The sequence below is a fragment of the Haemaphysalis longicornis genome, unplaced genomic scaffold (genome assembly GCF_048455015.1).
Source record: "Haemaphysalis longicornis isolate Haplotype H1 unplaced genomic scaffold, Haemaphysalis longicornis Haplotype H1 scaffold_1, whole genome shotgun sequence".
NCBI lineage: Eukaryota > Metazoa > Arthropoda > Arachnida > Ixodida > Ixodidae > Haemaphysalis > Haemaphysalis longicornis.
Genome location: NW_027526203.1, coordinates 79,874,642 through 79,902,014, shown reverse-complemented (window position 1 = coordinate 79,902,014; position 27,373 = coordinate 79,874,642). Strand labels below are relative to the sequence as shown.

The 27,373-nt window shown below is 46.1% G+C and overlaps 1 protein-coding gene, 1 non-coding gene and 1 pseudogene across 2 annotated transcripts in view; 2 read left to right on the top strand and 1 right to left on the bottom strand.

Moving 5' to 3' along the window:
• The first annotated feature begins 3,165 nt into the window (after positions 1-3,165).
• On the top strand, positions 3,166-3,238 carry Trnaa-ggc (transfer RNA alanine (anticodon GGC)). Its single transcript has one exon. It is a non-coding gene; the product is annotated as a tRNA-Ala (tRNA).
• An 11,441-nt stretch (positions 3,239-14,679) lies between these two features.
• LOC144137654 (uncharacterized) lies at positions 14,680-16,373 on the bottom strand (annotated as a pseudogene).
• A 2,080-nt stretch (positions 16,374-18,453) lies between these two features.
• LOC144164678 (frequenin-1-like) overlaps positions 18,454-27,373 on the top strand; it is an 834,816-nt gene continuing 825,896 nt past the window's right edge. Inside the window, exon 1 of the mRNA XM_077695003.1 lies at positions 18,454-19,425. Within this exon, the coding sequence (XP_077551129.1) occupies positions 19,332-19,425 (94 nt within the window). The 5' untranslated portion in view covers positions 18,454-19,331. The remainder of the gene's footprint in view (positions 19,426-27,373) is intronic.

Sequence of the window (27,373 nt, the reverse complement as noted above, 5' to 3'; positions counted from 1 at the left end):
AGGACATTTTGCGTGCGCAGTGCAAGCAGTCAAATGTCAAAGCAGGACCGGCTTTATAGATATCCGGTCGTGTATGAAAGTTTCAAGGGCCAAGTACTCCTGTGGAACACTACACACATATATTTTCTAAAGTTGGCTTCAGTAGTATACCCAAACGCATTGCTAGGACATCGTACAATGCGCTCTTGTTTGTATTTCTGGTTTTATTTCACAATCTTCTCTAGTCGATTATAAACGCACAAATGACCTTCATTCGCATTATTATAAGGATTACATGTGTTAACTAAACCAATCGCGCAATATTTTTAATATTTAATTATTATGCAACAAGAGCGCCTTGTGTTGTCCCACTCGCTTGTCCCTGTGTCCTAGCGCTTCAAGATTCCGTCATGTCATACCAACAGGCCCAAAGCAGCACCCTCGTGAAGAGTAACTGTTTTCTTGTGGGGCGCTCGCCAAAGATTGGTTACGGATTAATAACTCTCTTCTAGTCGTTAAACTAGGAAGCGTTCCGTACGGGCTTCTGTAAACGTTTCATAAGGGCGCGCAGGCCGCGGCCCGCGCCCTTCTTATTTGCGCTATAGATAGCACGTGGATGCTGTAGGAAAAAAATATTTGTTTTTTTTCAGCCTACTCAGGTCGACCGCAGGGCGAAAGCCTCTCCCATTCACCTTTGCCTCTCCCATTCACCTCCCACGGTTGTTGATTGCGCGATTACGGTGGATATCGTGATCTTGGAGTGGAGAGGAGGCGCCCAACACCCGCAGTCACTGAGCGGAGAGAGGAGGAGGAGAGTAGCGCCCGCCGTTACGGCGAGGGCTACACGAGCGCCCTCACGCGTCGGAATGCGGAGCGCCCGCTACGCGAGCGAGAGCTCTCCCGCCCGAAGTGGAGAGGAGGCGCCCAACACCCGCAGTCAATGAGCGGAGAGAGGAGGAGGAGAGTAGCGCGCGCCCATCTCCCCCCGTTGCTAGGGAAGACGAGGAGGAAGACGAGGAGCGCGCGCACCCGCAGCTGTTGCTATGCGGACGACGGCGGCGGACGATTCAGGTTCGCTTAAGAAGTGCATTCGCACTTAAAACAAGGTTTACTTACGCAGCGTAAACGGGACTTGCCTTCATCAGGGTACAGTTACATGATTTTGCTGTCACAAACATTTGTAGCACATTTCTTATATAGCTTTGCAAAAAACTGTGAGAAGGAGCGGAAGATGTTTCGGAAACGGAGAGTAGGCATGCAGTCAGACCGCCAATTTTAATCGAGGGATAATCACGTTAGTTTTCCGTAACTCTCATTAATCCGAAGTGTCGCTGACCCAAACTTATAAATGATTTAAGATTCCCGAACTTCGCTGTCGTGGGGGTTTTGAAGGCGGATTCTGAAATCGTTCCTTTAAGATGATCAAATGCATGCCCGGGACGGTTCACATGTCTTGACAGGGGCAAATAAGGGCAGCTTTTTGCATGAGAGCGGGGATGATTGAACCGTATTCGGAAGGGCGTTTCAGTTTGGCCGATATAGTGTTTCCTACAAACAGTGCACTCTTAGAAGGGACATGATCGTTGCAAGCTGGTCGACCACTCTGGACATGTCGTAGACACTCGAGTCACGACCCGGGGGTTAAAAAGAAGGTCCCCTTCACCCCGATTAGTCCGAATGGCGCTGGCTACCACCCCCAAGCACAGGAAACAAACATACCTAACATAAATACCCCAGAAAGTGAATGGGAAAATCGCCCCGCCGGTAGCGTAGTGGTTATCGCACCAGACCGGTATTCTGGAGGTCGTGGGTTCGGATCCCACCTGGCGGGCATTTTTTCTTCACTTTCTTTCTTTCTTTCTTTCCAAATTCTTAATCTGTTTCAATGATCTACCACATCCTCCCCTTTGCTTTCCGAGGTTTTCTCGACTGCCAACCCTTATTTCTGTGTTATTTTCAACGAGCCCCTCATTTCCTATTCTGATTCGCTACATGCATAGCGAGGGCCTCTGTTCTGGCAGTCTTGTTGCCAAAGGGAGCTTAAGAGGGTTCAAAGCTGGTCGACCACTCTGGACATGTCGTAGACACTCGAGTCACGACCCGGGGGTTAAAAAGAAGGTCCCCTTCACCCCGATTAGTCCGAATGGCGCTGGCTACCACCCCCAAGCACAGGAAACAAACATACCTAACATAAATACCCCAGAAAGTGAATGGGAAAATCGCCCCGCCGGTAGCGTAGTGGTTATCGCACCAGACCGGTATTCTGGAGGTCGTGGGTTCGGATCCCACCTGGCGGGCATTTTTTCTTCACTTTCTTTCTTTCTTTCCAAATTCTTAATCTGTTTCAATGATCTACCACATCCTCCCCTTTGCTTTCCGAGGTTTTCTCGACTGCCAACCCTTATTTCTGTGTTATTTTCAACGAGCCCCTCATTTCCTATTCTGATTCGCTACATGCATAGCGAGGGCCTCTGTTCTGGCAGTCTTGTTGCCAAAGGGAGCTTAAGAGTGTTCAAAGCTGGTCGACCACTCTGGACATGTCGTAGACACTCGAGTCACGACCCGGGGGTTAAAAAGAAGGTCCCCTTCACCCCGATTAGTCCGAATGGCGCTGGCTACCACCCCCAAGCACAGGAAACAAACATACCTAACATAAATACCCCAGAAAGTGAATGGGAAAATCGCCCCGCCGGTAGCGTAGTGGTTATCGCACCAGACCGGTATTCTGGAGGTCGTGGGTTCGGATCCCACCTGGCGGGCATTTTTTCTTCACTTTCTTTCTTTCTTTCCAAATTCTTAATCTGTTTCAATGATCTACCACATCCTCCCCTTTGCTTTCCGAGGTTTTCTCGACTGCCAACCCTTATTTCTGTGTTATTTTCAACGAGCCCCTCATTTCCTATTCTGATTCGCTACATATATATATATATATATATATATATATATATATATATATATATATATATATATGTGTGTGTGTGTGTGTGTGTGTGTGTGTGTGTGTGTGTGTGTGTGTGTGTTACGAGGCAGAATAGGAAATGAGGGGCTCGTTGAAAATAAAACAGACAATAAGAGTTGGCAGTCAAGAAAACCGAGCGGCGAGTGGCGCTGGCAACCACCCCCAAGCACAGGAAACAAAAAACACCTTAACATAAATGCCGCAGAAAATTGGAGGGCAAAATCGCCCCGCCGATAGCGTAGTGGTTATCGCACTAGACCGGCATTCTGGAGGTCGTGTGTTCGGATCCCACTTGGCGGGCACTTTTTCTCCACCTTCCTTCTTTCTTTCCAAATTCTTTATCTGTTTCAATGATATACCACATTCACCCTTTTGCTTGCCGAGGTTTTCTTGACTGCCAACTCCTATTTTCTGTCATATAAACGTATATATACATATACATATACATATACATATACATATATATACGGAAAGATAGGTCAGCAGTCTACGACGCCAAAGGAGGCATAGGGGTGTGGTTAGGCTCTTTTCTTTTTTACTACGGTTACTGAAGTGAACATTTTTTTTAATATACAGAAGAAAGAAAGAAAAACACGCGCCCAGAGTGGGGACCGAACCCACGCCTTTCGATTACATGTCGAATGCCTTACCAATTCGGCTATCTGGGCGACTGTGTTCTCCTTCACTTTCTGGGCTATTTATATTTACTATAGTGTATCTGACACTTGAGGGTGGTAGCCAGCGCCACTCTGACTACACGGGGAGAAGGGGACCTTTTTTTCAACCCCCGGGGCGTGACTCCAACGTCTACTGCCTGTCATGAGCGGGTAACTGGCGGGAAGCCCTCTTATGCTACCTAGACCTCAAGGCTGCCAGAACCGAGACCCTCGCTAGGTTTTCGCAGAATAATATAGTAAGGAAATGAGGGGCTCGTTGAGGAAATACAGAAAGATAGGTCAGCAGTCTACGACGCCAAAGGAGGCATAGGGGTGTGGTTAGGCTCTGTTCTTTTTTACTACGGTTAATGAAGTGAACATTTTATTTAATATACAGAAGAAAGAAAGAAAAACACGCGCCCAGAGTGGGGACCGAATATATATATATATATATATATATATATATATATATATATATATATATATATATATATATATATATATATATATATATATATATATATATATATACGGCAACAATTATGGTCCCTACCTTGTTCGAAGTTTCATTTCCTTTTTCATTTATTAATTCTGTTAGCCCAGGAATGAGCCGTTACAGAGTGGAAGTACAAAAATATTATTCCCGAAAAAAATACATATATATATTATATAGATATCAGGTCACAAGAAAATGTCTCGTTATTGTTTCGAGCAGCAGCTCGAAGTTGTACATGACTAAAAAAAGTCGCGCCAATCTACCCTGTGAATGTGCTTGGAACGCAAAGCTGTAAGTGGCACCCACAACGATTACCAATGCGACATCACTTAAATTCACTCACGTAGTTCTACAATTAGTGAAACCAGAGACAAGTTATAAGCAGTAACCACACCCTTTATTACTTCAAAGAGATATTATTTGCTAAGGGTAAATCAATGCATGATTCATTAACGGTGCTTGGTTGAGTTGTATTTGTGTTGCACGTGAGTGGAAACTATTTTTTATAAAATAAAGGAAGCTCAAACCCTGTGTTAGACGATCTCCCTTCTCCCACTCTGCCGCCGCCGACAGAGGCGGAGAAATCGGCGAGATATGGAGGAGAAGGAGCAGAAGCAAAGACTTTTATTCAGATTTCTGAACGGCCCAGAGGGCGGGCCAGGGGAGTGGTTCCTTCTACCCTGGAGCACATATGCATTCCGCGCCGCCTGATCTCTGTCAACCAGCTGAAGGTCAGGGTAGGCAGAGAGAGCTGGACAGCAACATCTGACATTGCTTTTGTTTGGTAGTTGAGGGGAAGACAGGAGGGTGCTCAGGGCTAAAGCCGCACACCCTGATTATGTGGCGGAGTGTTTCTACTTCTGCGGAAAATTTGTATTCAGCGTCGTAGCGATTAGGGTGCATTGAGTGTAGACGCGTGGGATGGTATGAGCCATAGGGTAGTTGTTCCGTGGAAAGTTCAGGGTTCGGTGAGGTTAGGGTCCGTCTCTGAGGGCGATAATGCTGGGTTATGTCCGTGAACGGGAAAAGCGGGTTACTGGCCTCATGCAGCTGCATAGCATGGGGGGGGGGGGGAAGCGCAGGCCTCTTGGTTGGCGTATTTGTTGCCCTCCAAAGAAGCGTGAGCAGGCGTCTAGGTGAGCGGAATAGAACCGGTTGGGCAGTGTTTTTTAAAAAAAACCACAAGCAGTGCAGCTTGGGACACCCACCCTGACGGATAATTCTCCTAAGCTTGTTGGGAATCAGTGACTACCTTTTTAACCCCTGGTTCAGCGAGAGCTAAGGTGATGGCTGCCTCTTCTGCTGCCGTCATGTCTTGGGGCTGGAGTCAGGCATACGAAACGAGGTTGCTTCTGGTGGTAGCCACGATGATGGAGTACTGCGGCTCTCGATGTTGGCACGCGTCTGTGTAGATAACTGCTTGACCCACGCCGGGATGGTGCTGAGCGCTTGAGCTCGTGCTTGTTGGTGACTCTCGTCTTTAATTCCTTAATTTAGCATCTTTAATTCTTGTCGCCAAGAGTCCGGGAGTACATCAAGCGGAGTGACATTCTGTGCTGCCCAGCCAATATGGTGAAGGATGCGGCGACCCAGTGCAGTTCTGCTCAATCGGAGGTTCTGGTTAGAAAGATGGCCCTCTATCATCTCTTCTACCGTGTAGTGGAGCCCCATCCTAAGCAGCCTCTCGGTGGACGCACTCATGGGAAAACCAATGGCCCGCTTAACCGCATTTGTAATTTTTATATGAACCAACTTTATGTCCTCCTTGCAGAGAAGACAGGGGGGGGGCGTAATTGATTCTCTAGAGGACAATAGCTTGAATTAATCGGGAGGTATCAGCTTCCTTGAGGCACCGCTTCTTGGTGGCAACTCGCCTGATCACGTGTATGATTTTATTGCTGGTGCGTTTGAGCCACTGCAAGGATCGTCACTCTTGGTGTTGGACTGGAGATGTAGGCCCAGGATCTTGATGATGGGGCTTGGAGCGATGGCCTGGCCATGAAGAAGTATTTGAGTGTCTACCTTGATGTGCTGTTTGGCGTGAGGGCGATAACAAGGTGCTCTGATTTTTTAGGTGAACACTGGAGGCCATAGGCGTCAGCATATTGGCGTACTAGAAGTGCGATTGCAACGGTTGGTGTGAGCTTCCTTTATTTTTTGTAACTCCTAGTTCATGCTTACGGTGCGGACACAGACGCTACACGTGCCATGGGCGGAGCGCACAGCAGCGCGAGACGTCGCGTGAAGCTATCATGTAGCATTAAGCGAGAACTTAGGGGTAAACCCGCACTTGTGCTTGGTGAGTGCATCGCCGGTCTTCCCCGTTTCCACATGGGCTCGTAGCTAGATCGGTAAGAGAACGGGCTCACGATCCTTTACTATATTATTTCCAGGTTCGACTCCAGGCGATGCCAGTAAATTCTTTTATTTGTTCGCGGGAATTTTCTGTTCACACCAACGGTTGCGAAAAAACCCTTAGGGGGTAAGGGTATAAAGCTTTGCTTTAAAAAAAGGGCCCATCTCCCCGCGAGGGGGACTCGAGTAAATGCGTCGCATAGGCGGTGGGTGTATTGCGTTAACGTTTAGTGTTTGGGGAGTTGGTGGTAGTGAATGCGTTGTATCAGCAGCTTCTTGTCGTAGTTTGAATGAGTCAAGGATATAAGGCGCGTTCGTAGAATTTCATTCTGTGTCGGCTTTGTGGCGCAGTGGGAAGAGCACCATGTACCCTGCGTTTCGCCCACAGGTAGTGAATGCGTTGTATCAGCAGCTTCTTGACGTAGTTTGAATGAGTCAAGGATATAAGGCGCGTTCGTAGAATTTCATTCTGTGTCGGTTTTGTGGCGCAGTGGGAAGAGCACCATGTACCTTGCGTTTCGCCCACAGGTAGTGAATGCGTTGTATCAGCAGCTTCTTGACGTAGTTTGAATGAGTCAAGGATATAAGGCGCGTTCGTAGCCTTCCATTCTGTGTGGGCTTTGTGGCGCAGTGGGTAGAGAACCATGTACCTTGCGTTCCGCCCGCATGCAGGGTCGTGGGATCGAAACCAGGTGCCGGTAAGTATTATTTTTTTATATAGTGTAGGGGGAGGGGTGCGGACCTGTTGTTGAGAGTGGGGAGGGTAGCGTGATACGGGAGAGGAGGAGTGAGGGAGAGGGCGCACCTGGAACGGCTGTTGCGGACGCCGAGGTACGCCAACGCCGACAACGCCGAGTGACATCGTGAGTTAAAGAAATGCTCTGCATTTAAAATGGAACACGCATGCAATGGAATGCACACGCGCAGAACGGTACGTGATGCATTTGAGGTGGCACTCTTGCACCGCTCTGGAAATTTGAGCTTAAAAAGTATTCTAGTATCATGCTACCAACAAAAAGCACACACGCACGAAGAAACAGTTAAGCACAAGGCATTTGTCACTTTCATTCAGAAAATAGTACTTTCAGATTCTGTTGAAACGACGTAAGCGAAGAACCGCCACTTATAGAGTCCGGGAACATACTGCAATCTTCGATAGCACGTGGAAAGTAACTGAACTTAAACTAGCCGTTACGTGGTGCTAGAGGTGGTATGTATACATATTATGGGGATGTCTCGAGAGTTCTTGTGTGTTAACCCTGGAAAACTTTGAATAGTTTAGTTTAAATTAATTACTGTTGGAACTTTCAATGACGATGAAGACGATGCAAGTACCGCGCGCCACAGACGCATAGGAAGAAGACGAAGACGACCAGGCGCGGCTACAAGATGGACGCGTTTTAGACGGCTCCCAGTACATAATGTAAATATATGTGCTTTTTATTGACGACGGCCTCCTCCATTGCCTCCCTGGACATTTTCCACAATTACAATTAACTGGAAAAGGAATTTCAGACACTAAATCCTCCACGTAGTTTCCAAACAATCGAGGCCCGCTGTTATACAAATTTCAGTAGGTGAACGATGCCGGCGGTATTTAATAAAAAATCTCGCACTAAGTCACGGTATGTTCGCTATTTTATTGCAGTTTGACTGTATGTAAGGGTCCCAAACAATTTTAGAAAATTCGATAATAGGCCTGACTTGGGTTTTTTAAGCTACGTACTTGATATCAGATGGGGCGCTATAAAGGTTACGCCTAAGTCTATATAATGCCTTGGTAGCCTTGGAGCGCAGATAATCAATATGAGTGTTTCAACAGAGGTCGGGTGTAAAGCATCAAGATATTTATAGGTGTCTACACGTTTAGCATAGCATTGTTAATCTAGTAATTTTACTGTAAAGGTGCTTTCTTCCTGCTTATACATCTAAAGACTACGAGTGAAGAAAAACAGCGCTAAAAAGACCGGACAAGAAAGGACACAGGACCACGGCGCTGACTAACAACCAAATGTGTTTTATTTCTTCAGTCAGCATATATACTTCACCATTATCATAAAGCAATGACAAACAATTTGATTGGAATACTTAGTTTGCGCAGAGGCTAAAAAGCGATCACTCAGACATGAATTTTATCTCTTTTGGTAGGAGGGAAATCGAGGGGAGGCGAACACATGCCTCGCCACTGTTGTGGATGTGATAGGCTTCTGAAATGAGACGCGCGCATTCATCATGGTAATTTGACAAGAAAGTGGTATTTTCAAAAATTGGGTGGCACTTGCATTTCTTACAGTTCTTACAATGAATGGCTAACTGACTATCAGCAGCTTGTTTTTTAACCTTATTCGAATGTTCCCGCAAGCGGTCATTCGCGCACCGCCCCGTTTGACCGATATAATATTTCCCGCAAGAAAGAGGAATTTTGTACACTACACCTTGACGACATTCAACATACTTCTGCTTATGTTTCTTAGTACATCCTCTTGTTTTCCTCCTCCCCTCTCGATTCACTTTCTGGCACAGACAGGATGTACTAAGAAACATAAGCAGAAGTATGTTGAATGTCGTCAAGGTGTAGTGTACAAAATTCCTCTTTCTTGCGGGAAATATTATATCGGTCAAACGGGGCGGTGCGCGAATGACCGCTTGCGGGAATATTCGAATAAGGTTAAAAAACAAGCTGCTGATAGTCAGTTAGCCATTCATTGTAAGAACTGTAAGAAATGCAAGTGCCACCCAATTTTTGAAAATACCACTTTCTTGTCAAATTACCATGATGAATGCGCGCGTCTCATTTCAGAAGCCTATCACATCCACAACAGTGGCGAAGCATGTGTTAGCCTCCCCTCGATTTCCCTCTTACCAAAAGAGATAAAATTCATGCCTGAGTGATCGCTTTTTAGCCTCTGCGCAAACTAAGTATTCCAATCAAATTGTTTGTCATTGCTTTATGATAATGGTGAAGTATATATGCTGACTGAAGAAATAAAACACATTTGGTTGTTAGTCAGCGCCGTGGTCCTGTGTCCTTTCTTGTCCTGTCTTTTTAGCGCTGTTTTTCTTCACTCGTAATCATGAACGAACCAGCCCAAATGCGTACCTTATCTAAAGACTGTTTTTTTCTGCGCTCAAAGTCGTTTGCCACTCTTAGCACCAATCCTTTATTTTTGAAGGTTGTTGTTTAAATTGAGTTGATCGTGTTCAGCCTAAATTCTGCTATAAACAATGCAGACGTCGGCAAACAACCTTATCGGAACTGTGATGCGATTTGGTAGGTCATTTATTTTTAATACAAATAAAAGAGGACCCAATACACTGCCCTGGTGAAGTCCGGAATTGTAACTGACCTAGACTGTTTGCCTTTTATTTAAACAAACTGTTAACAGGAGCTGAGATAGGACGCTTACCATTTTGTCAAGAGATTATTTTGAAACGTTTTGTTCATTTTGAACAGTAGTTTTGAGTGCGACACTTTATCGAATGCTTTTGCGAAATCCAAATATACCACATCAGTTTGACAACGCAAATCATTGTTTTGGAAAGATCGTGAACAAATTCGATTAGCTGTGTTGCTGTAGATCAGCCTCCGCGGAATCCATGCTGCTTCGAGAATAATAATTTGTGCGCATGAACGTAGGCCGTCAGGTTTTTGTTAATAATGTGCTCGAGTTTCTTTGAGTATGTGCTGATAAACGAGATAGGACGGTAGGTGGGTTCACCCAAAAGAGAGCCACTTTTGTAAACTAGCGTAATTTTTGAACGTTTCCACGCTGATAGGAAACAACCACGGCGCAGGAACGACTGAATTTTTTTGTAAGGAAGCGAGAAACCTATTCAGTGTATCTGTGCAGTAAATCGTTTGGTTTACCATCAGGGCCGGGGCTTTTAAAACAAAGCTTTTTACCTCTACCCCTCAAGAGCTCTTTCGCGACTGTTGGTGTCACCAGAAAACTCCAGCGAACAAATAAAAGAATTTGCTTGCACCGCCGGGAATCGAACCTGGTACTAATAGACTAACAAAGCGAGAGCCCACTGTCTTACCGATTTACCTAAGAGCCCACACGAAGACGGGGAAGACAGGTCGTGTACTCACGAAGCAAATCTACGGGTTTACCCCCTGCGTTCTCGCTGAATGCCACGTGGAAGCGTCACGCGACCATTCACGCCCGTCTAGCGGCCCTGTGCGCACCTGCTCATGTGCTAAGAGTCACAAAAATTAAAGGAAGCTCACACCAATGCATGGCATCTCACTTCTAGTACGCCAATGTGCTAAAACCTGTGGCCTCCAGTGTTCGCGTAAAAAATCACAGCTTCTTGTCGTTCGCCCTCAAACCAAACGAAGGAATACATTCAAATACTCCTTGATTGCCAGGCCATCACTCCAAGCCCCAGCATCAAGATCCTGGGCCTACATCTCGAGGCTAACACCAAGAGTGACGTCTCCTTGCAGCGCCTCAAAAACAGCAATAATCAAAACATACACATGACCAGGCGAGTTGCCTCCAAGAAGCGAGACCTAAAGCAATCCGGTACCTTTCGATTAATTGAAGCTTTTGTTTTCTGGAGAGTCACTAACGTCCACCCCCTGTCTTCTTCTCGACAAAGAAGACATAGAGATGCTTTATATAACAATTAGAAAGGTGGTCGAGCAGGCCATTGTTCTTCTCATGAGTGCATCCACACATAGGGTCCATAGCACGGGGCTCCACAACACTGTGGAAGAGCTGATAGAAGGCCATCTTTCTAACCAAAAGGTCCGACTCAGAACTGCGGTGGGTAACCGCATGCTTCACCAGATTGGCTGGGCAGCCAAGAATGTCACTCCGCTTGACGTACTCCCAGACTCTTGGCGACAAATCTAAAGATGCTCCCTTTGCTTAGAAATATGAACCCCTCACATGACGAAAGTCACCGAAAAGCACGGGCTCAAGTGCGCAACACCACCCTCGGTGGAGATTGTGCAGTTATTTACACAGACACCTCCAAACATCGAGGGCAGCAAAACCCCATCATCGTGGCTACCTCCAGAACAAACCTCCTTGCGTGCACCTCGCTTAGGACCCAAGAAATGGCGGCAGCAGAAGAGGCAGCCGTCACCTTGGCTCTCACTCAACCAGGAGTTCGGAGGGTACTCACCGATTCCCAACAAGCCTACTGGAATTACCAGTCGGATTGGGTGTCCTGACCTGCACTGCGTGTGTTAAAAGCCACTCCCCAAACGCTTCTATTCAGCTCATCTGGACACCCCCTCACACTTCAATGGAAGGCCAAAAAATGCGCCCACCCAACAAGCCTGCTCTTTTAGCTCCCGTGCTATGGAGCTGCACGAGGACAGTCACCCGCTTGTCCCGTTCAGGGAGATAACCCAGCATTATCGCCTTTTGAGACAGACCATACTTTCGCCTTACCCTGAACTTTCCAGAGAACAACAAACTATCCTACGGGTCATACGATCCGGATCCTTCCTACAGCCTACGCGTCTTCACTTAATGTATCCGAATTGCTACGAGGCTAAATGTAAATTTTCCACAGTAGTAGGAACACTCCGCATCGTAATCGGGGTATGCTAGTGTAGCCCTGAGCACCCTCCTCTCTTTCCGTGAACTGCCCAACAAGAGCAATGGGAGATGCTGCTGTCCAGGACTTCTCTAGCTACCCAGCTTCACCGGGTGGAGAGAACACAGGCCGCGCGGACTGCATATGGGCCCCACAGAAGAAGGAATCACTCCACAGGGCTGCACTCTGGGCCGTTCAGAAATCTGAACAGAAGTATTTCTTTCTCCTCCTCCTCCTTCTCTGCCGCAAATCTCGTCGCCTCCGTCCGCGGCGCAGAGACGGAGACGTAAGATCGTCCTACACCGGGTAGGAGCTTACATTAATTTTATAAAAAAGTTTCCACTCTTATGCTACACCAATACAACTCACCCAAACACCGTTTATGCATCATGCATTGATTTAACCTTACCAAGAATATCTCTTTGAAGTAATAAATGGTGTGGTTAAGTGCATTTCACTTCTCTCTTGTTTTACTATTTGTAGAGCGATGTGAGTGAATTTAAGTGACGTCGCATGGGGAATCGTTATGCCTGCCGTTTACAGCTTTGCTTTCCAACCACATTCACGGGGTCGATTGGCGCGATTTCTTCTTGTATTTATATTAAGTAAAAGATTTAGGACACCTTCGTGACTAATTAACACATCCTCAATCGGCCGCTGCAATGATGACGTAGAAAACGGCGGCAACATATCATTGGACTTAGTAAACACAGAAGCAAAAAAGGAATTGCAATCATCAACACGTTGTTGAGTAATTTCAGATAGCTGCGCGAAGCTTTCTCGGGGTGTTATATAGCGCCAGAACTTCTGAGGGGCGTCCTTCAAATATTTAGGAATGTCACATTGCAAAACCTATCCCTGGATTACTTTATCAGACGTTTCAGTTCTTGTCTCATTGAAGTAATGCAAGCTGTTCTTTCAGGGGTATAATTTTAGCACAAGATTTATTTTAGTTTTCTTTTTGCGTGAATGACATCTCTGGCAAACCGGGGACAGGTTTTACGAATGCGTTTTATATTCCTGGGTACGTAACCGTCTATACACTTCGCAACAACATTCGAATAGAAATGGCATAACCTATGGGTGCTACCAGCAGTGTTGTAAAAGACCAGAAATTCATCTAAGGACGTATCAAGGCAGTCCAAAATAGAGACATCATTTCCAGCCACAAAATTCAATACAGTGCTGAATGTGGGTTTAGCAAAGGTGTCTGGGGACATTGCTAGGTGCGTTACTACCATTCTGTGGTCGGACAGGCCCTCTACAGCTTCACAACCGCTAGGAAACGGAAACACCCTCGGTGACACGAAACCCAAATCAAGGTCTTCGAGTCACCAATTACTACCTATAAGTATCTCGGAGTCCATATTACCAATAACCTCTCTTGTGGTACGCACGTGAACTACATTTATAACAGCGCCAATCACACGCATGGCTTTCTTCGTCGCAACTTTCCTCTCGCTCCGTCATGGTTGAAACTAATATCATACAAGACACTGGTTCGCCCAGAAGTCGAATATACCTCCTTCGTCTGGGACCCCGACACTAAATCGCTCACCTGGTCTCTAGAACCACTGCAAACTCGTGCTGCTAGGTTCTATTTTCAAACTATGAGCGCCTGGCCAGTGTAAATTAAATGAAAAAAAAAACATTTCAATCCTGATAGCCTATCTACACGACGCATCGTTTCTAGCTTGTGTACATTTCACAAAATTTATCACACTAATCGAATTTTTAAACCGTCACTTTTTGCTGGCCCACTTATGTATCTCGCCGCTTTGACCACAACTTCAATGTTGGTTTACCATTGTGCAGAACTCAACATTATCATGCCTCTTTTCTTCCAAAAACCAGCGCGCACTGGAACAGCCTTCACGCTTCCATCGTCTGCATCACGGAGCCTGTCACCTCTAAGTCCGCAGTTTACGATTTTGTTCATTCCTTGTAATTTTTGTTCTCTTCGCGCCCCGCTATGTGTTATTGCTGTTTTTTTTTCCTGATTACCTCACTCCTCTCTGTAACGCCTGAACGGCATTGGGAGTAAATAAATGAAATGAAATGAAAAAAAGGATAGAGAACCTTGTAGTCCCTACCCTAGAAAAATTCAGTTACAATTTGCGTTCGCCCGCAACAGAACGCAAGCTCTAATAGCTGCTGACCACTTGCCACCCGTTCCGCTCCAGGAGACTGGGATAGCTAATTAGTTCCAGGAACGTTTTAGTCCCCTAATATTACGTTATTTTAGAGACTAAAATTCGAATCCATGGAATTTCTTAGCTTTCTGGTTATATCTAGAGAAGAATTCAGCGCTCTATAAATGCCCCCAAATATACACAGTTCGCTCACTACACCTGGTTCTAATCCATAACATTTCTGTCACCGTTATCATCCTTGGCTGAAAACCTAATGTTATCTTTAATGAGAACAAAAACACCACCACCTCTGCTTTGCCGGTCTTTTCTAACAATTATGCGACATGGAGGTGTTACTTACGAATCTACTACATCCGTATGTAACCAAGTCTGTGTTACGACCACTACATAGGGATCATGCTCCGTAATGGCGGCTTCAACTACATCAGCATTACTTAGCAAACTTCGGGCATTTACAGTAATAATCTTGACAGATGCTGTTGGTTTCGGTTTGCGCCAGTAAGAGCTGGTGTGACCTGAGCTATTTTAACAGAACCTCTCATTGGTGACTTCACTCCAGCCGTAAAGAACGTTGTTTACTTACAGTTTATCGAATACCAATTTAGCTTTTGCTCCTCTTTTCCTTTCTTCCGCTGGTGAAATCCATAGTTGCTTTCTGATTTCAACAACTCGTTTAGAGTAATCTTCGCTGATACTGAACTGTGTCCCCTTGAGTTTAGAGCAGTTTTTCAGCATTTTGATTCTTTCCCTGAAATCATCTACTTTCAAGATGACCGCTCGGTCTCTTTCAGGTATTTTTTTCCTAGACGATAAATTCTCTCAAAAGAGCTACACTTTGAGCTAAGACCTTTGCCAAAGATTTTATCATTTAGCTTTCTTAAAGGAGCCATGAAGACAAATTACAAGTTGGGTTTATTAGAAAGACTGCTTAGTCCCGATAACAATGATACCAATATCATCGCAATCTTCGAACAAATGACGGAGATATTAAAGAAAACGTGTGAAGCAGGCGCGACCCCCTAGTCAATTTCCCGCAACTTTTCTATGACGTCACGGAACCTTGTTTGTGCGATTGGCGGCCGCCTAACTGATCTGTCGCGACGACACATGATTGGACGTCAGTAATGGGGCCTCTGGTTCTATTTTACCGCATCACTTGAATGCTAACGTGCAGTTAACGCACTCAAAATTATGTTTTATTGTTCGCCCGTATGACGTCATTCTTGCTCATAACGCGTCACTGTGCGGCAAAATTTGAAATTTTTAAATACTTCTTGCTTTTTTTCGTTAAAAAACATCTTTTGTGGCTGTAATGGAGCTGAGTGAGATACTGAATCCTAGTTCTTTCAAATTAAACCAAGTTGTATTTTCTTTCATGGCTCCTTTAACAGTACTGCCTCGTCCTCAGAATCTTCTTCCTCTACTCCGTGTACAGTAAGATTGTTGCGTCTAGAGCGGTTTTCTGAGTCATCGATCTGCCTGGCAAGAGCTGTCAATTCGCTGTCAGGGTGACCAACACTTTATTCTAACGTTGAAAGCAGGTTCTGAGTTTAACCAAACCCCACAAGTTGTTTTTCAATAGTCTGGAGCCTACCCTGCATGTCAAAAATGCAGGCATAAGTAGACGTCTGATTTGCCCGAATTTAATTAACTTTTGCTAGTAATTTATAGTAATTTACTCTGCTTACTGAATATTTCCTCCAGCATTGCTTCAACTTCGGCCCCAGGATTTTCCTCTACGTCACCGGGCAATTTCAGTAACACACTAACAACTGAAACACCGTCCTTCAAGCAATAAAGAACAGTATGTGGACACGTCAGCAAAATCAAGCAGATACCGTTACTACGCAAGCCATATTTTCTGTCACCAACCTGCACAAGTAGAGGCACGTAAGGCGACATTGTTACGGCGGTGCTGCCGTGTCCACTGAAGGTTGAGGTGGTGGCCATGGCTTCTATGTGCTCCGGGCGGCTTGCTACCGCGAGGCCAAGGACGTCATCGTGTTCTGCGGGGGTGCGCAGTCGACGAAGTTCATGTGGCATAGCATCGTCACCACAGGCTGTCTAGCTGCGCTGTGGCTGCGCTCCCTCGAGTTTTGGTGCGCACTTTCCATCGGGGCACATTCGTCCCGTTCTCTGCCGATAACAAGGGCCGCTGCTCCGTCCGCGAAGACCCATACAGTCAAAACCTGCACAAGCAGAGGCACGTAAGGCGACATTAGAGAGTTTTAGCTGACCGCCTTCGATGGTCCGCTCCGGTACCGGTGGATCGCGCAACTCAACCGGAGCCCATTCCGTTCGCCGCGAACCGCGCCACACATGCGCAACGGCGCTCCCCCTCGCGAGCGGGGCGGAGCGGACCGTCAAAAACGGTAAGCTAAAACTCGCTATTGGTACGGCGGCGCTGCCGTAATAAATCCAACCATGGCGCCATCTTCGCTGCACTTCGCTTTTCCCAGGCAGGGGGGAACCGAACGCAACCTGTTCGGTTTGACATTAGCTAAGTTCAGGTTATTGAGATTACAGTGACGTGAAAATTAAGATGCAAACAGTTTTCGCTCGTGTAGTGATTTTTTACGTGTGACAAATTGTAGCTTGCACAAATTCTGACAGGTTTCATGTGTGTACACAACAATATTTTAACGGCACGTTTAAAATAAATTTAGGGCTTCCGAAGGCAACGTTGCCCTTTACGGTTTCTCTCCGTGGTTTCTAAGTAGCCTTCAATACAGTGGGTTCGGAACATTGGATTGGGAACAGGTGGGCGTAAGGGTCTATGGAGAATACCTCAGTAACCTCAAATTTGCTGATGACGTTGCCTTGCTAAGTAACTCAGGTGACAAAGCATGATTACCGCACTGGGCAAGCAGAGTAAAATCGTGGCCCTGAAAATTAATATTGTAAGCATCAGGAATGTTAATTCAGAATATTCGCCGTGGACCCGGCATCATCATCATCCATTGCGGTCACCAAGGAATACGCTCCTCAACCAATAAAGCCAGCCTCCCATCGTCATTATCGTCTGTGGATAACCATCATCATTGTAAGCTCGGTCTCCTCGGAACGTTCGCAGTCAGCAGTCTAGTAAACGCGGTCTCCAGGAACAGCCCGTCTCCCTCAATATGCTAAAAATTAAATTAATGCTCAATAGCCTCAGGAGAGCACAGCGGCTTGAGATAGGTGGCGGGGCAGTGGAAGTGGCAAACGAATATATCTACTTTGGCCAAGTAGTGATCCCGGATCCCAATCATGGGGCATAGATAATTAGAAGGATAAGCATTGGGTGGAGTGCATTCGGCAGGAATTCTCAGATAATGAATGGCAGCCTACCATTGTCCCTGAAGAACAAAGTATATGACAACTGCATCTTGCCGGTACTCACCTACGGGGCAGTAACTTGGGGGCTCACTAAAAAGGTTCAACTTAAATTGAGGACCGCTCAGCGCGCAATGGAACGGAAGATGATAGGTGTAACGTTAATTAACAAGAAGAGAGCAGAGTGGGTCAGGGAACAACTGCGTGTTAACAATATATTGGTAGAAATTAAAGAAAAGAAATGGGCGGGGCCAGAGCATGCAAACTCTGAGCTGCTCAAATAAGGAAATAATAATCAAAGTAGCTATTTGTCTGAAAACTCCGAAAGTAATCTTTTTGAGTTTAGATTTTGTTTCAACATGTGTTGTGATTTCGAACGAAAAGGACACGAATACCCTCAAATGGTTTGCGCCAGATTTTCAAGCCTTGATTTTTCGGGATATGGAATTCCGGGGCACGTGGGCGGGCAGTACACGACGTGACAACGCAGGTGTTTGAACTTCCTTAACAAATAAGTTCTATCTTTGCACAAGCACCCCGTACAAAAATTGATATACGTAAGGATTTCCAAGTCTTCCACCGATACTAGAGGCATGAATATCGGAAGTTTATCCCAAAATACCCCGGTTGCTCGTGGATGGCCAGCGCTGAACAATATAGCGCGCCAGTATAGCGCCCTGTGTACGCTCGACGGTGTCTTTATTAACGAGCGACAGAGGGCGCCGGCGACCCTCGCGGGTGACCCGAGTGAGGAAGCGAAAGAGGCCCGAGGGGAAAAAGTCGGGATCGGTGCCTCGTTGCCCGTGGCAACGGGACGGTTCCGCTCCCCGGCGCTGCCTCCTCACCTTTCCGCTCTCCCGCTTTTTTGCCAAGTGCGGCTCCGGACCCCAGGCCAGTCGAAACTCGGCCGCGCCGAGGAATCGTGCTCGACGGGTGGACGCGCCGGCAGGCCCCAACTCCCCGACAGAAGACGCTCGTCCCTCACGGCTTCCAGGACGAGTCAGAAGTCGCTTCGCGGCACCCCTCTGGGCGTGACCGGGACAGGACCGGGCGGCAACCTGTTACCTGTGCTCGGGAGCGAAAAAGGCGGGAAGTTTCTTGCGCCGCTGCAGCGTCCGCCAACCGGCCACTGCTGACGGCTATCGGGGTGGACCGTGCGCCCGTAGCGAGTCCAGCGCAGTGTGGCCGTCAGACAGCTGGGAGAGAGGATTTGTGCGGGACTTCCTGAGTGTGCTCTTCGGCTCTGCCTGAGTTGCGAGGGCAGAACAACGTGACTGGCTCGCGATACGTCAGAGCGATACAGGCTGCGAAAGTTGAGTGCGCCGACGTGCTAGGCCGTGTAGCGATCCAGCACCTACAACCTTTCACCGAGACTGGTCAAAGTCAGCATACGATAACTTTCCTGCTACAGACTCGTTTTCGTGCGCGACTCGTGGCAGACGACACTCCTAGCGCTCATTTCTGCGACATTACGGTGCGAGAAAATTGAAGCTGTGGCCGCTCTGCCCTTAGATTTTTTTTCCTGATTGGACCAGTGTGCGTTTCAGCTTAAACAAGTGTAGACTGTTACTTTGTATAGCTCGGCTGGATGTGATAAAAGTAAGGTGCTTTTAAAAACAATCTCACCTGCAAGAAAAGGCGTCTGCTCAAACACTAGCGTCTAGCGAAGAGCGAGCAGTTTCACCGAAGCAATTCGCCGAGCCAGAAGGCATCTGCATCGCCTTTGGCCGAGTCTAAGTTCGCGCCCCGTCGCCTGTGTCGTGCGGAGCGGGCTGTCACGTGTCGCAGCTTCCGTGAGCATGGTGGCAAGGCTGGACGACCGGCTGACAGCGACGCCCGTCTGATGCCGCCGCCATAGTGCCATGGAACAAGGACGTCGCTTCTTCGGAATCATGGGCAAACGGGCCAGCAAGCTCAACAAGGACGAGATCCGAGAACTCGAGGAGTCCACCTACTGTGAGTGCCGCCTCCATGCACGCTGCGCCATACAGAAAGCACACGCTCATGCGCCGAAACGTAGTCTCGGAAGTGACAGGTGCCAAATCAGTATTGTTTTCTCTTGGTGAAAACTAGTTAAAATGTGCCGGCTACCATTAAAAATAAATTCCAAGGGTTTGGCCTTGCGAAAAACCTCACAACGCTAAGAGGGCCTGCTACTGCCCGGCTAGTACTGCTTTGCTCCCCGTTTGCTATTTATTAAGGCAAGCTCTCAGAGGTCTTTCGTCCGTAGCATCGCGTTATTTTGGGGCAGTGGTTGCCTTGTGACGTCGCCGTGTAAATTTTCGACCGGGAAGAAAACGCGGTGTCTCTTCACCTACAAAATGCATGACGGTGCAGCCCAGCTGTGCCCTCATACATTTTAAGGAGGAATTCATGTGCACGTGAAGCATGTGGGGGGCTTTTCACAATAAACTTCTCAGAAAACCGAACGTATTTGTACTTGGCGTAGCAAAAAAGGTTGCTGTAGGGGGAGTTTTTCTAAAGGAATTCAAGTGTTTGTTTATAAGAGGGTTTTTTTTATGTTTTATAGCAATATCTGTTTGATAAACAGTTGGTTTTAGCACTGACAATAGACAATATTATTTTAAATGTACGTCTGCCCGAGAAAAACTATTCATCATATTTTAGCGCTATTGGACAAAATAGTGACTTCAGCGCCGACTCTAGTGGCTACAGAAAACTATAAGTACACGGCAGATATGATAATCTGAACTTCTGGTTGGTCCAGCAACTGGAAAGTACTTATGATAACTGGTGGGACATATCGTCCAAATATGTAAAATACTATCTTTCCGAAACGGGGACAGTAGAAGCCATTAAATACACGATTAAAAGCAGGTTCCCCTGCCCTGCAATAAGTTGAGGACTTCAGTTACAACGGCTACATAGGAGGTCAACGTCCGTTGTGTGTGTGCTATGTTCTTTGTAATATATTAAATAAGCAGAATTTCGAGAACCACTACCTCCATTACGCCAAGTGCTTTTGTAACGTCGTTTTCATTGCCCAAAGCAGACTTGTTTGGATGAGAGAATGACTTACGAAAAATAGAAGGAAAGTTAAGTAAAATGGTAACGACGAGGTCACAAACGCGACCTATTTACGCCTGCTGTACGTTCTTATTACGTGTTGATGCCGTGCGAACCAATTTTACATGGGGGAACTGTGTATCAAGAAAGCGAAGGGACAGTGCAATTTCTGACAGGCATTGCACTGTTTCTTTTACCTACATGTACTTCGTCCTTACTTTAATCCGAAATTTCATTGGCTAGTGCCTCACCGTTAACGCTACCACCAGAGGTTACACGGACAAAAATTATTTCTGGTGGACCAAATTGAACAATTTCAACCTGCTCCGTGGTGGTTAAGTCTCTGGGGTGCTTTCCTGCATTGCGAACAACGATACCCTTTCAATGAAAAGTCTAGCAGCGTTTTCTTTCTGATGTTGCCAAGATATAAAAGCACCCTTACCTCACAGCATTCCGACACAAAGTCAGGTGCCCAGCTGGCTAGAATTGGTCGGTAGTACTCTACTACGGAGCGCCTCATTGCCTCGAGGAAGCTCCAGCGCTGAAGCGGACAATTGCAAAAAATGCACCCGGTTATTCAAGGTTTTGTGTAGTGATTTCAGAGCGAAAGGGTTAGTACAGCGTTATTTCACATTGAGTGAAAGCTGTGAGAAATGCTTTTGCGAAGTATGGAAATACTAAGGCCACTGCAATGTCAGCATTGACAGATGTAGACGGCGGTCAGTAAAGAGTGAGGCCAGCAGGTGATGCGTCCCATGCGCCATTGGATCCTATGCCCGCCCTTAAATAGCCTTATGGTCCTCGAGGTAGATGCGACCTCTACATGTATGCCACGTTTATTGAGTTCAAAAATTGGACTTGTTAAGGGAATTAGTTTATATAAAGCTAATTATTACAATAATATTTTTCACTCTGTATTCACAAAAGATAAATACCACAGACCTCCCTTTTACCGATGGCATTTTAATTGACCCCTTCATTATCACTGATGAGGGAATTCTGAACGTCTTGCTGAACGTCGATCCTCAAAAAGCATGCGGGCCCAATGAAATCCCCAACAATTTCCTCAGACTTTATGCGGAATGGTGCAGCCGGTACCTAGGCCTAGTCTTCCGTAAGTATGTATCGTCTGTATAGCTTCCGGATGATTGGAAAAAAGCAAAGGCCGCACCGATACCTAAAACAGGCAACAGCGAAGACCCATCTGATTTCAGACCCATCTCACTTACTGGCACATCATGTAAATTACTTGAACACATCATTCTGAAGCATATAACACTATTCCTACAGACAAAAGGCACCTTATCACCACACCAACACGGATTTGGAAAAGGGCTATCCACAACAACACAGCTAACTGAATTTGTACATGATCTAACTTTTTCTATTAGGAACCGCTCGCAGACATACTTGATACTGCTAGATTTCTCGGAAGCATTAGATTCAGTATGCCATGAAAAATTAAACGCAAAACTGAAAAGTATACTCGGAACCAGAAATCTAACAAACTGGATAGAAGACTTTTTATACGGCAGCTCGCAATTTGTAATCTTTGAAAATGTACATTCAGATAGCATGCCCGTAACATCCGGAGTCACCCAGGGCTCCGTTCTTGGCCCTCTCCTCTTTCTTATATTTATAAATGACATAACAACAATTTTCCTGTAAAATCAAACTTTTTGCTGATGACTGCATTATGTAGCAAGAAATCAACAGTTCCAAAGACCAGGTCGCGCTACAGGAATCTCTAAACCACCTTGATAACTGGAGTACTAAGTAGCAAAGGAAGATTAACATAAGAAAAATAGTGTGTATGACCGCAACGGGAAAGAAAGAACTCATGAATTATTCTTACAACATTAACGGCACGCAACTAGTGAAAGTACATCAACACAAATATTTAGGCGTAATTTTAACATCCAACCTTCAATGGGGCTCACATCGCTTACATTATATCCACTGCATTGCGCAAATTATTTTATATTAGAAGGTGTCTGAGGCTCGCACCAAAATCAACTAAGCTTTTAGCCTACACCACATATATCAGACCAGTATTAGAATACGCCAGCACCAGTATGGTTCCCTTATACTCTCACTAACATAAAAAGACTAGAAAAGGTACAAAGGCAAGCTGTAAGATTTATCTGCAATAAATATAAACGTACTGACTCACCAACTAATATGCTATTGGACTGTGGACTTCATATACTAGAGTTTAGAGCTAAACATGCCCGTCAAAAATATATATTTCAACTATTTCACAATAATTATAGAATCGACGCATACAAGTTCATGCACCCTTCTGAATCCCGGTAAACAAGGCGAAAACAGGCGCACACATTGACTGAATATCCTTGCAATAATGACGCCTTCAAATATTCTTTCTTCCCGCTTGCTATCCGAGAATGGAATCGCTTGGACCCATCCGTTAGTAACACGGATTCACTAAGTGATTTTTAGTCCAGAATCGCTAACATTACCAATTAACAGGAAAGTGAAACATGCAACCCTAATTTTTATGAAGTGTGGACTCGGATGTTATGTATTCTGTACACTTACGGCGACCGCCGCTAAACGTGCGTCTACATAACATACAGCATCATGTTCAGTCACTGCGAATTTTGACTGTACTAACTTATCTGTAATGTATTTTCTTGGAATACAATAGGTATGACTTGCCTCACAATGTTCCTTGTCTTTTGTTTTCTTCCTTTGTAGTAAATACTATACACCCGCATGCGTACAGTGAACTACAATATTCTAGTTCACTCTACGCATGCGAAAACTTCCCGCAGTGTTTTTACTTGATTACTCATGGTTTTGAGACATTTTTACGGTTCCGCTCGGCGCGGTATTGTTAGTTATGGTTTGCGCAACGAATGGTTAGTCTGTATACCAATCTCTTTTCTTTACGCAAGTTGCTTCTTTTGGCTTATTTGAGTGCACTTTCCTTGTTGGCATCCTTTATAAACTGAGGAACCTCAAATTATTATGCTTGTATTATGCGTTGCTCAACCCTTCTACACGTTCCCCTTCCTTTGTATCCTTTATAAATATGTGCAATCTAAAATATGACGCTTACACCACAGTTACTTAACCCTTGTTCTTGTTTTGACATTTCGTTCTTAATACTGTTGTACTACCTCCCGACTAAGTACTTTTGTATGTATATGAATACACCCTTGTATGCCCGCCTGCCTTGGCCTCAAGAAGAGACTGGCAGTATTTCAAATAAATAAATAAATAAATAAATAAATAAATAAATAAATAAATAAATAAATAAATAAATAAAAGGCAACGAAAACAATTACCGCATTTGAAGAGGGAATACTACCCTACAAATGCGAGATACAGATGGGCGATACTGCGCAATGGCGCGTTGCTGCATATGCAAAAAAAAAACGATATACCAAAGCAAATTAACGATAACGTATTAATAATGTTGATAAACCCCCGTCTGTGTTTCTGTCCCTTCCCGGGACAGGAAAAAACGAATTTCTTCACTAGACATAGATTAGGCAACCCTGGTTTCATACATCTGCCAGAAAATTCCGAAATAAAGTTCCAAACACACTACAATTCGCCCCCCCTAATGGTTGTATTGCCCCAACCGAAGGCGTACGAAAATTCGAGCGGCAAATAGTAAACTCAGCTAGCAGTCGGCTGGAGATCTTCGAGAGAGGCCTTCGTCCTGCCTTCGACACATGATCATAATTATGAAACAAAAACCGGTAATATTATTATTATATTAATTAATTAGGAGAGAAATATTAATTAATTAGGAGATTGTAAGACTGCAGTTGCCCTGTCTATTCTTCGCTTTCGTCCGTTGTCTTCTCTTGCACTGTTACAACCAGGATACTGATTAATTAAGCTCACTTGGCATCTTCAACGGGTGGGAAGTCTTGAGACAAGCGGGCTTTGAGTTCTCGCCTTCATCAGAGTAATCGCCGCCATATCGGGGGGAACAACATGGTAACTAGCGCAAGTACCGCCATGCCGTAGGCACTAAGGCAGCGCGGCCGGTGTGGAGAATGCGATAGAATGGTTACCGTTAAAAATACCATCAGCCCCAATTTTAAATTGCGTAAGGCAAAATTGGGTCGGTAAAAGCAGTGCCTGCCGTCGGGGCGCTCATGCTTAAAATATTTAGCCTATCTTGCCTTTGAGTTTCTTTGAATGAAAATTAAAAAAAAAAACGATATATCGATAAAAATATTGATCTAGCCGCTGGAGGAAAAGAAACCCTTCTCTCACGCTGGGCGTCCGGCGGATGCCCTCCCGATTCCACTCGGCGGGACATATACCTACATGCGTGAATCCGTCCGGAAAGAACTGCCTGGTTCACTGAGCAGAAAACAAAAACGTAAGAGCTTCGGCGACATGGTGCCGTAGAGTCAGTGGAGCAGCATGACAATGTCTAGCGGCCAATCTGCAGCCTGGGGCTTGGTAACAAAAGTGAAGGGAGAAGGACCTCGTGCCATTCCTTTTCGATTCGGTTCTTGAGCGAAGCCCAGTTAAACAATGAAGCTTTTGATAGCCTAATTGCGTGTTCTTTGGACTTTCCGGGTGAGTAACATCAAGCGTTTATTTCGAGCATTGAAAACGTGTGGCCGATGCACGTAACTTAACCAAAAGCCTATGCTTTTCCGACGGAAGGGAAGTGAATTGACTGAACATTTCTAACTGAACTATTAGAAGCAGAGCTGGGCGTTAGCCTTTAGAGAAATTTAGGTTCTCTCGAAACGCGCACTTGCGGGCCACCCGTCAACACGAACGTGGTTTCCCGCAGGTTTCATGGGGGGAAGCCACGCATTCCGCGTGACACTCTTGCACATTCTCGAGGAGTTATGCGTGTAATTGCGTCTTGCACATCCCCCGGATCCCCGGCTGTAACAGCGTTAGTCTACTGTGAAGCTAAAACAAATAGGTACCGTATAGCGGGGCCTCGTTATTTAGTTGGTTATGAGACTTTTACGGGGGCCTTGGCGTAATGCGCATGGGGATCTCAGAATTTCTATGAGATGAACATGTCGATTACGTCGTCGTATAGGTTTCCCTATTATCTGTTTTGTATCAGCCGCCTCCTGCCGTCATGAACTGAGTTCCCTCGTCTAAATTCGCCATCATGCCCCGTTCGCCCCATTGGGATATCGCGTGGGAAACGAAAGCGTAAACTGGTCCATAAAACGTGTTAATCCCCATAACCTCCAATAATGGTTGTTAATCTATTGAAGGAGAGCTGCAATACATGTCACTTTCTTGTGGAGGTATTGGAGGCGCAATCACGTTTTGCCTTCACATTAAAACTCAACTGGATCATTTCAACGCTTTTCTTACATAGGTCTGTTTACAAACCATGCACCCACAACCGCATGCCCTCGACGCACAAATATCCATTGAGCGTTTTCATCCCAACGGCCCAAGGCGCAGCAACACATGTTACGCTATCGCGCCTTCTCTCACACAGGCTCTCCTTAGACATAAGTTCTTTCTCCCACGCTGACCGCCTTCCTGTTCCGTTGCGCAATCTTTGCACTGGTTTCGCCTAATAACTGGATCGACCGCAGTGCGGCCTGCCCGGAGAGAGTACGGGGCTGCGTGGATGGAGATTTTCATTGCGAAGGGGCGTCAATAATATTGCACGTCCTTGCCGGAAGCCCTCTGACCTTCTCGCGAGCAGCACGTCGGAAGTTAATTACGTAATGCGGGTGGTCGCATGCGCTTAAGCGAACTGCCGCCGCGTGACCGCTGCAGTCATACCAGCGCTATTTTGGGAGGACCGCAAACGGCCTGCGTTGTAAGGGAGCGGCATTTTTCCACTCTATTTTTTACCTGTCCGGCGGCTGGAATAGCGGCCAAGCGACCCTGTGGCCCCGTGCAACCTTCTTCCATTTCGGGAAATAACAGTTGTGGAGAATTTTGCAACAAAAATTATAAAGGTTGGCCTCAGTGCACCTACGTGTTGGCCAAAGACCAAGTTCCGAGTTGGTGTTGTGCTCAAGTGTTTTAAGTGCGAATGCACTTTATAAGCGACCCCAAACCATCCACCGCCGGCGGCGGCGGCGGCGGCGTCCGCAGTGCTCCTCTATATTTAAAAAAGAAACAGCATCCGGCGCCAGGTTTCAATCCGAGGACTTTGCGGCCGCAGCGCGACGCTCTACCGACCAAGCCACGGACGCGACGCTGATATCAGTGTTAGTGACGCGCCTTATATCTTTAGCGCATTCAAACTACGTCGTCAGCGGCGTGCGTTGGCGACTCAGCGGCGTTATAGCGGCTTGATAACTGCGTGGTGTACACGTGATACTACAAACCCGATGGAAGAGATGGAAGAGAAGGCGGCGAGGCGGTGGGCTGCGGGGGCCGAGCGCAAGCGCCGCAAGCGGGCCGACAACCGTGCATTCGCACTTTCACATTCTCCCCCTCGGGGAAATGCGGGGGAATTTTTGTATTTGTTGTGGCTTTATTTTCTTGATGCGTAGCCTTTTGAATTTTGTTGAAGATGAATGTTGCTTGCCGGTGTTTAAAGCACGGCGAACGACAAGTAGATCATCGCAGGTAAAAAGATCACGGCATTAATAAACGAAAACTGACTAAACAACGAAAGCATAAAAGAGGGAGGCAGGTAAGGGTGAAGGAAAGGGAGACAGAGATTTGGAGGTGGAGAGAAAGAATCAGAGGGCGAGAGTCGGCTTTATCTTTATCGATGTTCACGGCGGTCACTCAGTGGGTATGGCGTTCTGTTTCTGAGCGTGAGGTCTGACGTTCGAGACCCACACTCTAGGTGGGCTGAAGTCACACCGCTTTCTCCACTACACCCGATCGCAAAGTGCTCTTGCCTCCAGCGAAACACGAATTTCCTTTTCGGCATTTA